The 15,812-nt window shown below is 39.3% G+C and overlaps 2 protein-coding genes across 6 annotated transcripts in view; one reads left to right on the top strand and one right to left on the bottom strand.

Annotated features, from left to right (window-relative positions):
- Positions 1–10,084, bottom strand: part of Abce1 (ATP binding cassette subfamily E member 1) — a 28,079-nt gene extending 17,995 nt beyond the window's left edge. Inside the window, exons 1-5 of the mRNA XM_048440100.3 lie at positions 9,949–10,084; positions 6,609–6,738; positions 5,464–5,549; positions 1,310–1,407; positions 26–143 (exon numbers count right to left, since the gene is read on the bottom strand). Of these exons, the coding sequence (XP_048296057.1) occupies positions 26–143; positions 1,310–1,407; positions 5,464–5,549; positions 6,609–6,711 (405 nt within the window). The 5' untranslated portion in view covers positions 6,712–6,738; positions 9,949–10,084. The remainder of the gene's footprint in view (positions 1–25; positions 144–1,309; positions 1,408–5,463; positions 5,550–6,608; positions 6,739–9,948) is intronic.
- A 67-nt stretch (positions 10,085–10,151) lies between these two features.
- Positions 10,152–15,812, top strand: part of Anapc10 (anaphase promoting complex subunit 10) — a 48,978-nt gene continuing 43,317 nt past the window's right edge. Inside the window, exons 1-2 of one of the 5 annotated variants that reach the window (XM_048440104.3) lie at positions 10,152–10,258; positions 11,046–11,172. In XM_048440104.3, coding sequence (XP_048296061.2) covers positions 11,058–11,172 — 115 coding nt within the window. In that variant the 5' untranslated portion in view covers positions 10,152–10,258; positions 11,046–11,057. Of the gene's footprint in view, positions 10,396–11,045; positions 11,173–15,812 lie in introns of all 5 variants that reach the window. The other 4 variants (XM_085682124.2, XM_085682126.2, XM_048440102.3 and 1 more) reach the window with 4 other exon arrangements.

Genomic DNA, 15,812 nt, shown 5'->3' on the forward strand with positions numbered 1-15,812 from the left:
ATTTTCATAGTCTGTTAATACATACATCATATTTTCCAAGGTTTGGCTTTTGCTTTCCTGCCAAAATTTTTAATGCAGTTGATTTTCCAATACCATTAGTTCCAACTAATCCCAAAACTTCACCTGGACGAGGGATAGGCAATCTATTACAATATTGAGGGGGGAAAAGAAACTCATTATTATATTGAAGAAGGTACATAACAGTAGACTGGTGTACTTTGAAGCACTTGCACGTTACATATACCCATTAACAAGCTAAGAAATATTTGCTAAGCATTACTGGGGGAAGATGGCAAAAGAAAGTAATTGTTAGAAATGTATCCATAATTCCATAATCAACACTCCATTTTTAAAAAATCTCTTTAGCTAAAATAACATTTTTCTTTAACGTTAATGTTCAGTATTTTTGTTTGTTTGTTTAGGTTTTTTGAGACAGGGTTTCTTCACGCAGCTTTGGAGCCTGTTCTAGAAATTGCTCTGTAGACCAGGCTGGCCTACTCTCTGATTCCCAAGTGTGCAACGCCAGTGCTCAGTAAGGCTCAGCTTTAACACACAAATGCTTTGGTAAAAATTTCACAGCAAATACAACCCCATACTGTCACTTTTTCCTTTCTAGCCTGCACCTTACTTATATGGAGGAAAACACCAACAACAACTGTATATATCATTCTCTCTGTTGTTGCTGCCTTCTTACAGTTGGCAGGGTGAAAAGACCCTTTTATTCGTAAAATATACTTTCAGATTCAATATACTGCAGATTAATACATTAATATTCAGCAGATAAATATAAGAATTAAGGACCTCGTAATTTAATATAAGGCTCAAGTACTATACCCTCCCCTGTGAAAACGTAAGATTTCTTTAAGGTTATTTGGGATAAGGGTATTATGAACATGGTCATTGTTAATTGTGATCATAGAATAATTTGAGATGTTTTTATCTTTCAGATATCTAGTTTCTATAACCATTTATGACATAATTCAACTGGGCTAAAGCTTTTATAGTTGCTTTAAATCCCTCAGGAATTAATTCAATTTATTAGTTAGAATGAACTAACATTTTTTGTTTTTTGAGACAGGATCTCACTAAGTAAGTTGGCTGGCTAGCCTCGAACGTGCAGATCTTCTTGCCTCTGCCTCTTCCTCCTGAGTGCTGGGATCAAAGACATGCCACCATGCCTGGTAACTGCTGGCATATAAATATAACCTTGTGTTTTATAATATTCTAGTAATCTTTGTTGGATGTTCAAAATTATTTTCTTCCATTTCTCTGAAAATTTGTCCCCTGACTGAAGTAAAGAGGAATATACCTGTGAAGCTTGAAGGCATTGGCACAATATCGATGTGTTGTTTCTTTTTCCAAGTTGCTTGGCAAATTGACAATTGATAAAGCGCCAAAGGGGCATTTCTGTTATTTAAAATAAAGAATCATATATTAATTTATAAAATGTGACTCAAGTCAATTAATATTTTTATTGAAATCTTCCAAGCATGAATTTTACAAGTGAAAAACAATTATCTTATTTACTTAAAAATAAAAACCAATTCCCTTGAAGATTAAAGCTGTATTGACATTTAATATTCTTCATGTCTGACACTACTGTTCAATGCCTTCCATAATCTATTAACAGGACTATTCCTGTCCTTGTTTGCGTCTTTTACGTTAGGTAAAGTCTTTTAAGATGTCTGGATTGTATCACTTGGGGAAGAGGGCTACTTCTATCTTGCTAATAGATAGCCTAGATATTATATCAAAGCTTAACGCTTTTCTGTTAACTTCTTCAATATAGTATTTGACTATCAGATAAATGTCCATGGATCAAGAATGGCAAGTATAAGAAAGTCACTAAGGGCAATGGTAATGTGTGGGCTGGGGAGATGGCTCAGGTGGTTTTAACACTGAGTTTAGACATATCCCCAGCACTCATGTAGAAAGCCAGGTGTGTTCCTAAAATCTCAGAACTGGAGGTAGGAACAGGAAGATCCCTGGGGCTTGCTGGCCAGTCAGTCTAGCCAGATTAGTGAGGTTCAGGCTTAGTCAGAAAAAAATGCAAGGTGGGATGCAATTAAGACAACTGACTTTTGACCTTTGGCCCCCATATGCACACCTATCCACCCATACACATGCACGCTAAAGGAAAAAAAAACAGTCATAATGTGGTTAAATGTATCTCTAAAGTGTAGACAATGATAGAGACATAACCAGAAATGGTAAGGTCAGCTTAGAGCTCTGCTCAGCAGATATGTTCAGTACGTTTAGGGAACTGACTCAGAGAGAATTCAGTGAATTTTCATTTCAAACTATGAAAACATAACAAAGAAAAAAAATCAAAATTATTTTATTTTTTAAAAATCTCTGTCCCTTAACCATACTGCCAAAATTTTACAGCCACGTTTTCTAGTCTTTTCATCAACGTGTAAAAAGTGCATAGAAGCAGGCCGCAGGTGGTTAAACCACTCCGTGACATGGAAAAGAGACCCACATTGCTCACAAACAGTGTGGACTACTCAGTGTTCAGAGTGAACACAATACCTTCTCCTCCATTACTAAGAGTTTATTTAATTCTTGTTTTTAGGCATTTAGATATCTATCTAAAACTGTTGACTATTATTTTCTTGCAGCATCAAGAAGAAAAAAAGGAGCAGATGACACCGTGATGTCCACACAAGATTTCTAACGCCTCCATACGGGCATGTACGCGTGACAATAGATGACACTGTGATGTCCACATAAAATCCCTAATGTTACCATATGGCATGCACACATGACAAATGAACAATAAATGCTTTCCAGGAGTACTATCTCCTGTCTGTATTTTCAAAATAAGGAAAACACTTTCAGAATTCATGAAACATTTTTTGATATTTAAATAAGGTTTCAAAAACTGACATAAAACATACCTATAGCTTACATGAACAATTTATAGAGAAGTATCCATACTCTGGTGAAGTTCCTGTCTATATCACCTATAATCAAAAATATCTAAGAACTTTATATACCAGTTGCTAAATTCTTCTTATAAGCTAAAGTTGGAAATCTACCACTCATAAGTCAAAAGTCAATTATCCAATGTAACAAAGTACAACAGAAGCCTATATAACATATAGTAAAGCATTTAAGATTTTTTTTTTTGCGATATTTCTCCTTGAGAATGGTAAATTTAAAATTAAATAAACTTGGGCCAGGTGTGGAAATGCATGTCTTTAACTGCAGTACTAGGGAGGCTGAGGCAGGAGGATATCTGTGAGTTGAAGGCTAGCCTGGTCTACAGAGCAGTTTCAGGCCATCTGGAACTAATTAGAGAGCTCAGTCTCAAAGCAAAAACACAAAACAAAACAAAAAACCAAAAAACAGACCTGAGAATATATGATTCCAGCTATACTTTATTTCCAGAATATTAACAAAGACTAGGTACAAATTTTTTGTGTAATAAAAAGTTGATACAGAGAAATAATTTATTTAGAAATATCTTTACCAAGCTGTATATGACAATTATTTGCTTAAAAAAACGTTATTATTCAGTGTGTATGGAGTTGAGAGGACAAATCTGTGGAGTTGTTACTCTTTACAGTTAAGTGGGTTGCTCAGTTTGAAATCACATCATCAGACTTGCTTAAAAAGTGCCTTTTTCTTCCAGGACACCTCACTGACTAACCTTGACCTTTCTGCTCCTCGCAGGTGCAGAGACAGATGCGGTGCAGAGACAGATGCGCCTTCTTAGGCCACTATCAGCCTTATCCCTGAAACGTGATAGTAAAGGCTAGAGTGAACAGATTTGGCCACATTGAGTGCCTGGACTGCATGCTGCCTTCAACTGGGGAAAAGTGGATACTGTTGCTATAAAAGATCCCTTCATTGGAGTTCTAGAACCTGGTATCCATGTTCCAGTGAGATTATAACCATGGTATTTCCATAGTACAGTCAAAGCTGGGACTGGGAAACTTGTCATTTAAAGGAAGTCTACTTCTATCTTTCGCGAGTGTGCTCTACCAACACCAAATATGGTGATGCTGGTGCTGAGGGTCCAGTGGTATCTTCACTATTATGGAGGACAGAGCTAACTTGAAGAATAGAACTGAAAAGGTCATTTATCATCTCTGCCACGTCTGCCAATGGCCCCCATGTTTGGGATGGGCATTAACCATGGTAAGGATAAAAAAAACATACTCAAGATTGTCAGTAATGTCTCCATCACCACCAACTGTTTAGTGTTGTTGGACAAGGTCAATCATGACAACTTTGGTATCATTGAGGGACTCAGGATCACAGTCCACACTATCATTGCCACTTCTGTGCCAAGAAGACTACAGACCGACCCTCTGAGAAACTGTGATGACAGCCATGGGGCTGCCCAAAACATCATCTCTACACCCACTAGCTCCACTGAGACTGTGGGCGGACATTCCAGAGTTGATTACGATGCTCAATGGTATGGCCTTCCACATTCCTACTCACAGTGTGTCCATGGTAAACCTGACCTGGAGAAAGCTAACAAACGGGAGGACATCAAGAAGGTAGTGAGACAAACACTGGAGAGATGCCTAAAGGGCATCCATCCTGAGGACCAGGTTGTCTCCTGGGAACTTAAAAGCAATACTTTCTCTTTTATCTTTGATGGTGGGGTTAAAACTGGTCTCAGCAACCACTTTGTAAAGCTCATTTCCAGGAATAACTATGTATTTGGCTACAGCAACAGCATGATGGACCTCACAGTTCATATAACCTCCAAGAGTAGGGAATCCTGAACTATTCACCCTAGCGAGAGGAAGAAAGGAGTTGCTGTGGAGTCCCTGCCTCAACATAGCATGCACTGCACAGAGCACGTCCCTCACAGTTTTCATCGTAGATGCCCCAGAGAGAGAGGGGCTTAAAGAAGCCTACTGTCTTAAGTACCATCATTAAAGATCACTGGAACTCTCACATAAATTAAGTAATTAAGTTTGATTTGGGGGCCAGCAAGATAGCTTAGTAGGTAAAGATGCTTGTCACCAAGTCTGGTAATCTCAGTTTGACCCCTGGAACCTATATGGTAGAAGAACTGACATCTGCATAGTGTCCTCCAACCTCCACATGTACACAGTGGTACGTTAGAACACACATACACACAGACATAAAGTAAATTTAAAATAGCAATAAAAGCGTGGTTTCATTAATTTAAAAAGGCAATAATATTGTCATAAAAATATTATGTTCTTAAACTTTTTCATTTATCTACCCTATACTTTTTTTTGCTTGTTTTTTAAAGACAGGGTTTCTCTATGTAGCATTGGAGCCTGTCTTAGAACTCGCTCTGTAGACTAAGCTGGCTTCAAACTCACAGAGATCCGCCTGCCTCTGCCTCTCAAATGGGATTTAAACGTGTGTGTCACCACTGCCCGACCTAATTTTGCCTTTAAAAAAAATAAAGTATTTAGAATTTTAAGAGTTTATTTTTGACTTGATAAATAAAGTATTATCACTTACCTTAATACAAATACCACAACCAATACAGAGAGTCTCAGAAATCCATGCTATTTTGCTCTGGGGTGTAACCTCTATGCATAATTTTCCTGGCCAAAAAAAAATAATTTCCTTTATCAGAACATTTTTAAGATTGTTATTCAGAAAATGCTGCTTCTGGAAATCCCACACAAAAGTTTCAATGACAAAGAATTTCTTACATCAGGTGTTTGATGAAACACATCCTAAATTAAACAACTGGGTTTATTAATTATGTATTCTTGCTAGGCAGTAAGCAAATGGCCAGTATATTCTGTTTATCCAATACTAGTAAAAATGGTAAACCTTGAAATATTGTGTTTACGCTGACTGGCTAAATTTATTTTTGGCTGCAACCCCACAGTCCTGCATACAATAAATGACTCTTTAACTCATAAAAGAAAATAAGTATTAGAAATGGAAAGGCATACTGTAGATAGGAACAAAGCATTTCTGCTAGGTAAATAAAACTCCAAAAAGCTATGCAGTTTTCTATTACACAAGTAAAATTAAGCACAGCATTCTAGACCTCAAAAACTGAATTTCTGAAAAGCACAGGAGATATTAACAGATACCACCTAGAAACACTAGTACAAGGCAGTAGCCATGTAGCCAACGCCGAAAGGCACCAACAATCTGTCAGCTCCGAACTGCTAGGTTTACTTAGTCTTGAAAATCTAGCAATTCCCCAAGAAATGACTGTCATTAACCTTAAATGTATTTATTTATTGGTTTCAAGATGAGAACAACATTTAATGTAAAGATTCTGGTAATCCTTTCCCTGTGACTCAATTACAGAATCTTATAGAATAGCAAGGATTGCAGTTAACTTTCGGTTTGACTGTATACTTAGGAAATGTCTTAATAATGATATTCTATAAGTTCTTTTAAAAGACTGTTTAGTCACAAACTTAGAAAAAAATAAAAATAAACAAAAAGCTTAGAATAATTTTAAATTTCTCACCTTTGCAGTTCAGAGAAACTATCTGTGATTAGCACAGTATTTGCTAAAGCCTCTATGAAGCTATCACACATCTGCTTTCCCTATGAAGATATCACTATGAAGATATCACACTATCTGCTTTCCCATAGACCCTTCCTACCCTTAGATGGCCAACAGAACTGCTTACCCATTCGAACCACAGGGCAACTCTTTTTGCACTCCTGTCGACATTTCTTAGGTTTACATTTGTCATGGTTGACAATAGCAATCCTTGTTAATTTGTCTGCCATAATTGTAACAAAAAATATCTGGCTTGCCTATTAAAGAAAAATGAACAAAGTCATAGCAAATTCATTATAATCACCCAAAGAGAAATAATTAATGGCTATAAAAGGACACAATCATTTGGCACTTAGAAATTTGAAAAGTAGTCAGGCAATGGCTGCGCACGCCTTTAATCCCAGCACTCAAGAGGAAGAGGCAGGCAGCTCTCTATGAGTTCGAGGCCAACCTGGTCTACAAAAGCTAGTTCCAGGACAGGAACCAAAGCTACAGAGAAACCTTGTCTCGAAAAAAACAACAACAACAAAAAAGAAATTTGAAAAGTGTAAAAATGATTAGAAACAGCAAAACAATCTATTCAGGTGGAAAATCGAAACTTTACACAATGAATTTAGATTAGAAAATAGGTGTTATGTAAACTATCACAAAACCCAAACCAAACCAAAAAAACATCTAGGAATATACTTAATACACATGCACAGGAAAATACTCAAAAGCACTAAATTTCAAAAGATCTAACCAAATAAAATATGTTATCTCAGTTTTTATACAATCCAATCTCTTGGGTAAAAGAAAATATTAAATCAAATGAAAGATAAAGCTCTTTTGGGGAAGAGTAACCAGGAATATTAAACTGCAAGGGTGGAAGCTTAGACTTGACAGACTGAAAAATTATCCATGGCTTCAATACTTGATACCACTGTACAAACATAAACTTGTAAAATCAACTACATTTGAATGAACACAAACACACTATCTCAAGATGTTTCTTCTTTGTTCCTATAAACCAATCACCAATTCATTTTCTTTTCCAATTGACTACACTGACTACTGATGGCAAGGGATAAATAGAGCTGTGGCCATCATCCACTGTCCAGGTTTTGCCTATTAGTAGTAATTCACTATACATATATACCATGCTTTCAAGACTTTCCTAAGTCTTGACATATAACATCTACACAGAATTTAGGTCAAAGCAAATTTAACAATCTTTTGATACTGGGTTTGGTGCAATGATATTAATTAATTCCCTCTGGAGAAATATAGTTTACTTCAATACATAATGAAGAATCCAAAAGCCAAGACTATCCATTTGCAAAGGTATTTTGCTGAATGCCCACCAACATAGCCACTAAAATGGTTAGACTTGGAGGGACATAAGCAGTCTTGCTACTCAATGCTGCTCTAGGTTATTTCCTCTTCCTCCCTAAAAACAGGTTTTCCTCTCTGGCCTAAATATTTTCATCATTTACAGACCATCAGATCACTTCCTTTCTAACCAATAAATGCTCTACTTTGTTTTGGTAGAGTTGAGCTAAGCTATGTTAATGAAAACATAAGACTTTAACAGAGCTATACTGACAGACAAGGTCACTTCTTTAAAGTGATCCAGGTCTCCTAAGTTAGAAGAAGAAATTAAAACGATTTTACTTTACCTTACAGTTAACTTAAAACCCCAAGTCAAACCATGTGATTTTTCTAAGACATTGACTATTTTTGCAAAGCTGCTACTAAACTGGGCATCATGCATTCTGACACAAATAAAAAAATGCTTTTAAAACAAATTACCTGGCAAATGAATTCCTTTTCCGAGATTAAACAACTCTTTCACTACAAAATTGTTTATGTTAGTCTTTACTTTTGTTAAACTACTAAGACTATCTAATTTTCAAATTATTAAGTCTATAATATACAATATTTATGTGGAATAGAAACATACTAGAGGTGGCTAATAAAGTTGATTTACATAATAAATTATTTTACATTTAAGAAAACTAAATACAGATTCTTCGTATAACAGTTACTTACACAGGTAAACACTATTTCAACTTCTGTTGTATTTTCAAGAATTACGGAAAATGAGTTCCCTTCTTTCCCATAAGAAGAACTTGGTACAGAACAGCCTGAAGAGGAAGACTACAGCAGCGAACTGGGACTACATAGAGACCTGAAGACTTAGAGCAATGGCTCCAGTGGCATCCTTCCAGGTCAGTGAGAACATGGACGTGGGGCATACACATGGGAAACACAGTCTGAGGTCACATGAAATACTATAACCTATGCTTCTTCTAAATTAGCCTTGTAAAGCACACTACGCTGGGAAAGGCACATAGCTTTGATTTTTAATGGACTGCCTTTCAGCAACTGGTAAATGTTCTTGTGAAACAAATTTCTGTCTGTGTTTGTTGTTTTGTCTGTAGAGGTGAGCCAAGCTACATAAATTAATTAAAAAAATAAAACCTGAAACACATTTTGGTTAACTATATATAAAAAGCTTCTGATTACACTGAATACATTAACTATCAACTGATGGGGATACAGGTCGACTACGTTCAGCACGCAGGCCCGGTGACTACAACGTAGACTTTACTATTCTAACTCCCTAGTTAGTAGTCTCTGGAAAGAAAAGGGTAAACTAATAAAATCTGTTTCGACAATTATTTTTTAGTTACCAATTTTACCATCGAAAAAGAAAAAAATACTTAATGTAGCTCATGGGTGTAGGAATTCAGCTTTGGCTATTATTTATTTGCAACAAATACTAAATGCCTACAATGTACTGCGCCTTAAAAGGGTATCTAAAGACACCATTCCTGATGTCAAGAAGCTTAAGAAGTAAATAAACGAAAAAACAGATTAAATCACTAATAGGAAGAGTAAGGAGTGCTACAAAGTGCCTTTCCAAAGCATTCAATTCGGAAATTCACTTGGGCCAACAGGAGCCTCAACTGAGAACAAGCCGCTCTGGGAGAAAACGAACCCTTGCGCATCACTTCTATAAAGGCTTGGAGGAGAAGGAGTACCGGGCTTCATGGCGGCACGATGCCGTGACTCACTCCACAACCATTAAAAGGTACAAGAGAAACCACAGCGATGCTGTGACAACACAGCCATCTGCCTGTGACAGGAGGCTGGGGGGACCTGCGGGGCGCGGCGAGTCCTGAAGGCGCTCGGCTCCAGGGTGGGAGCCGGGGGAAGGGAAGGCGGTGCGGGACGGACGCCGGTGCGGGGCGGACGTCTGCGGCGTCGGCAGTTGTCAGGGTTTGGAGGACTGCAGGTTCGAGCCGGGGTGGCTGAGCGGACGCGAGGAGCGCTCCGCTGTCCCAGATGCGCAGCCGGCGCCGGGCGCCACGCGCCACGGTCCCGCCACAGAGGCCTAGCCACGGGCACCCGAGAGCGTCCCCACATCTTCCCAAGGCGGCGGTTTGCCACCGGACGCCGTCCCCTCCCGCCCGCTCACGTACCTGGAGACGACGGTCCACTTACAACGGGGCGTGCAGCGGTCAGAGCGGCGCTAGCCTTCAGCTCTCCGGCGCACAACGTGTTCTTACAGCCACCGGCCAAGATGGCGGTGCCCAGCCGCCGCCTCGCGCAAGGGACGAGCGCGTAATGCGCGCGCACCAGCGCGCGGAGTCGGCGCCGTGGAGGGCGTGTGGACGCCTCTGACGTCATTGTGCTGCGACTCTTGTCAACTGAGGGAGCCCGGAATCCCTGAGCTGCGGTGGGTGTGGCGTGGACCTGCAGGCGCCGCGGAAACTGATCGTGGCAGACCAGGTTTGTACGATCGCGGCTCTTCCTCGAGTTCGAGATCCGCCCTGGTTCTTCCCTGTTCTTCGTGGCGTTGAGCTCTCTGTCTCCTCAGGCCTTGTGGGCCTGGGGTGGAGCCTTAGCGGATCTGGTGGACTAGCGGGGTCAGGGTGGACAGCGGCTCCCGCTGTGTTATTCTTTTAAGTTCAGGACCCATTCCTCTCCTAGCCTTTTGTTTCTCCACCTGACTGGTCGTTTCAGTCTGTTCCAGTGTCGAGATGGGTCCTCTCCCCTCCTCCCCCGGTGGCAGGCCATTCAGGGTTTAACAAAATTTATAATGTCTCTGTGATTACTTAGATGATTCTTGGATGTGGCGGTTATAGGGATAGCTTGGAATCGGCAGGAATGTGTCAAGATGGTCTATAGTTCTATTGGTTCTGATTAGAATTTACAATAATGTAGAGTAGCCATAACGGTTACCGGAGCAGTCCAACATACTCTTAACTTTCCAAGAAGGTTTTTCTTCCTCATGTTTTCATACCTTTACTAAGATTAACAAAAGGTATAAAAGATGAAGGGAATATGAGTGATTATTTTGTCGTTGAAATTTATTTTATTTTATCTTATTTTATTTTATTTGAGACAGGGTCCCTATGTAGTCCTAGAACTGTGTAGAACAAGTTGACCTTGAACTCCAATCCTTCTGCTTCGGCCTCTGCCTTAGGCCACAAGGCTCGGCACTGAGCTTTTGTTTTTACATTTGAAGAAAGATGGTCAAGTCTTGGAATAATGAATATTGCTTGTTTCTCTGCAGAATAATTTTAAAATGACCACACCGAACAAGACACCTCCTGGTGCTGATCCTAAACAGTTGGAAAGGACGGCGACAGTGAGGGAAATTGGGTCCCAAGCTGTTTGGTCACTCTCATCGTGCAAACCAGGTAAAGCAAAACAAAACTTGAATGCTGTGATAATACTTATAATTTTATTTTATATATACGTGGCTTTTGGCTTTTTTTTTTTTGAATTTTCGAGACAGGGTTTCTCCGTGTTCTTGGCTATCCTAGAACTTGCTCTGTAAACCGGGCTGCCTTGAACTCAGAGATCTGCCTGTCTCTGCTTCCCAGGTGCTGGGAATAAAGACATTACCCAACCTACTAATAATTTTCTTATGCATTGGACTACCTTTAATTTTTTTTGTGTGTATGTAGATATTTTTAATATTTGTTAGATTTAAGTTTCTTATAAGATTATCTCCTCCTGTGCCATTTCTGCTGTTATTTAGTTGTTTAATTCACATTTTATGCTTGCTGTTCTTTCTGGAAGCATTTACTATTTCTCTTTATTCTTGATAGGCATTTTCAATCCGAAGACTCAGGTTGAGAGAAATTCCTTTATCATGAGGAACCTTAAATTGTAATATAATCATTTTGTTTTGAACTTACTTATACAGTTAGAATCTTGTATCTAGTTTTCCAACCAGAACTGTTCTGTTTCTCCTCTTAGTCTCTTTTTGGTTTTTTGAGACAGGGTTTCTCTTTGTAACAGCCCTAGCTATCCTGGAACTAGCTCTGTAGAGCAGTCTGACCTTAAACTCACAGAGATCCTCTGCCTCAGCGTCCTGAGAGTGCTGGGATTAAAGGCGTGTGCCACCACTGCCAGACCATATTCTCTTTTTCCAATGAATACATTTTTGGAGCATTCATTTATTTCCATATAATAACCCATTTTACATGTACACTTCTATGAATCTTAATACATAGTCATATAAAAGTCATTATAATAAAATATAAAATATTTCTACAGTCCCCCAAAGTCGTCTCATGCCATTCTGCTCCCTCTAAGTATCTGACAACTCCTCATCTCTTTTGGGTGGCTTTGTCTTTGACTTTTGAAAAATTCCATTTTTTCCCCCTTTTCTGAGACAGGGTTTCTCTGGGTAGCCTGGAACTCACTCTGTAGACCAGGCTGGCCTCAAACTCAGAGATCTGCCTGTCTCTGTTACCCAAGTCCTGGTATTAAAGGCCTGAGGCACCACTACCCAGCTGAAGAATTCTATTATGAATATAGTCATAAAGTATGGAAACTTTTGAGTCTGGCTTCTTTTACATAGTGTAGTATGTTTGTGAGTTTTGCTGTTGTAGGTACTGGTAGGATGTTCCTATTTTTTATTGTCAGTTCACTGATTCTGTGGGAAATCAGCTTGACATGACTTCAGTGATTTTCGATTGTTACTGCTATTGTTGAAACCTGGTCATTTTTCTTGGCATAGTTTCTGACTTAGTCAGGGTTACTATTGTTATGATGAAATGCTATGACTAAAAATAAAGTGGGGAAGAAAGGGTTTATTTATTTGGCTTACACTACTACATCGTAGTCCACTATCGTCATCGTTATCATTATCATTGTTTCTTTTTCAAGAGAGGGTTTCTCTCTGTAGTTTTGGAGCCTGCCCTGGACCTAGCTACTGAAGACCAGGCTGGCCTCGAACTCACAGAGATCCACCTGTCTCTCCCTCCTGAGCACTAGGACTAAAGGTGTACACCACTACCCAGTGCGCTTTTCTTTTTGTATTTTTTTAAAATTTATTTTATATATATGATTGTTTGCCCACATGTATGTATATACCCTGTGTGTGTGCCTGATGCCTCTGGGACACATTGGATCCCTGGGAACTGGTGTTATAAATGAATATGACACATGGATGCTGGGAACTGAAGCTGTGTCTTCTGCAAGAGCAGCAAGTGTTCTTAATTGCTGATCCACCTTTCTAGCTATAGGACTTGAGTTTTGAGTTTTGATCCCTGGCACCTATGTAAAAATCCTGGTATGTCCAGGGTGCCTGTACTTCCAGGGCTTGGAAGGCAGAGATAAGAAGATCCCTGGGACTTGCTGGCCAGATAGTCTTGCTGACTGTATGAGCTCCAGGGTCAGTGAGAAACACTGTCTTATAAAATAATGAAGAAAATAATTGAGTAAGACATCTGTCTTAGTTGGGATTTCTATTGCTGCAATGAAACACCTTGACCAAAAGGCTAGTTGGAGAGGAAAGCATTTATTTGGCTTTTACTTCCACATCACTGTTCATCAATGAAAGAAGGCAGGACAGGAACTCAACTAGGACAGAAACCTGGAGGCTGAAGCTGATGCAGAGGTCAAGGAGGGACGCTGATTACTGGCTTGCTTTCCAGGGCTTGCTCAGTTTGCTTTTTTATGGAACTCAGGACCACCAGCCCAGGTATAGCACCACCCACCAGAGCCAGGGCCCTCCCTCATTGATGACTAGATGAGAAAATGCCTTACAGCTGGATCACATGGCGTCTCCTTTCTCTTTGTTGACTCTAGCTTCTGTCAAGTTGACACACAAAACTTCCCGGTAAAACATCTAACATTGATGCCTGACTTCTACATTTTTGTGTAACCCTTCACCCCATGTATACATACATACCAAAATACATATGCATTCAAAATACAGTGGAGAGTGATAGAGGAAGATACCTAGTACCAACTTCTTGTCTGTACCTGTACACATATATGCATGAACACATAAAACATACATGCACACACAAAGAATTTGGATTTGACCGGGCATTGGTGGTGCACATGTTTAATCCCAGCACTCAGGAGTTCGAGGCCAGCCTGGTCTACAAGAGCTAGTTCCAGGACAGGCTCCAAAGCTACAGAGAAACCCTGTCTTGGAAAACCAAAGGAAAAAAAAGAAAAAGAATTTGGATTTTAAGTACAAGGAGAAAGCTCATTGGTTTTGTTTAGCTGAACTGTAAACAGTTGTAGGAAACAATTATAGATGAATTCTTTTACGAAGTCTATTTTTTTTTTTCTGTCTGTCTGTGTCTTTCTGACAGGGTCTTACTATGTAGCGCTAGCTGGCTTGAAATTCTTTAGTAGATCAGGTTGGCCTCAAACACACATGATACCTGCCTGCCTGTGCCTTCCAAGTTCTAGGATTAAGAGTGTATAACACCACATCTGATACCACATGTTACTTGTTAGGTCTTCAAAGTCAGGGCATGTGGTTGAGTTACAGTAACCCCCTATCCAATCTGAAAGTAATTGTGTTGCTAGAGATGCTTAAGAAGAAAATGGCTTGGAGACTTAAAATATAGCTTTCATGTAGTGGTGTCTGCCCTATGAGTCCAGACATGCTCTCTTAGTGTGGTAGGGACTTTTCAAAGGTTAATCTAGACCATGCAGACACATTAAAACTGAAGCTTGTGTCATATTCATCCACGTTGTGTCGAACTCAAATCAGTCTGAACTTAACCCAAATATGACCATATACCCCCGATGGAGGACCAAGAGAAAAAAGTATTTACTAAACAATAGCCATAACCACAAAGAATATTGTTTCTCTTTTCCTTGGAACAGTTGTTTTTACTTATGGATGATTTTATTGCTCATACCCTAGCCCCATCCTTTAGCAGTGTCTGCAGATTGTTTGACTGCCATCATGACCACGGGAAGGAGGGAGAGTTGTTTTCTGGGCATCACCTAAGTAGAGGTCAGGCCAATGACCTCATAACAAAGCATTGTTGAGTCCAGAAGTGAATAGTGCCAAGACAAGTATAAGAAATGCAACCTTTGAGAAGTAGGTGTGACGTCTTAGCTTGCACCAGAATCATCCAGAAGACTCATCAAACATACTTTCAGTGAGGCAGGCTCTCAGAATCGCTAACGTGGAGCTCTAGAGTGATGTTGCAGGTGCAGGGTCTGCACTGTAGGACCACTGCGACTGTCCAGAGGACCTGAGTTCAGTTCCTTTTTATACTGTGTGGCTCACAACCACCTCTAACTTCCACTTCATGGGACCAGTGCCCTCTTCTAGTGTCTGCAGGCAATAAAACCTTAAAAAAAGAACCACTGAAGCCTGTTAGGACTTATAAAAGTTTTTTCCCTCTGAATAATGTTCTTTACCTGGGTACATAATACCTGTCAAAGCCATTAAAACAGTTCTGCCATTGTTTTAAAGTCTTTTTTGACTGAGACAACTCAGATACAATAATCACATTGGACACTTAAGAAAGAGGTGACATCAGCATGTGAATTTATGTTTATTATACATTCTGCTTGTGAGAAAAAATGTGGACATGGAAGTTGGTAATTATACTCAGTGTCCGAAGACCCAGAATGGTCAGTCTCAAAAGATTATGCCAATTTGTTTTTCCCATTATACTTTAATAAGCAATGTCTTAGAAGCAAATTTCAGATTAGTCTTCAGTTAAAAGATTTTTGTTTAATACTTGTTTTGCTTAAGACTAAATACCACTTTATGAAATTCTTTGAGCTAAGATAGAAATAAAATTGTAAAACGGGGGGAAAAATCTAGCCAAAGTGGAATAAGTAGAGGAAGCCTTTAACTCAATAGGTTGTTTAACAAGGACTCTCTTAAGAATCTTGAAATTTAGTTATCTTTACTAGGGAACTTAAAAAGTAGCAAAAAGCAAAGATGAGATAATGAGCCTGCTCACATCTGCCTGTTCTAAAGGCTATCACAGGATGGATCGTTCTTATGATTAGTTCATAAAAAGGGTAAGAATTTGGATTTGAGCAAATAAAGACTTTA

Source organism: Myodes glareolus, chromosome 22 (genome assembly GCF_982192425.1).
Source record: "Myodes glareolus chromosome 22, mMyoGla1.1, whole genome shotgun sequence".
Taxonomy (NCBI): Eukaryota; Metazoa; Chordata; class Mammalia; order Rodentia; family Cricetidae; genus Myodes; species Myodes glareolus.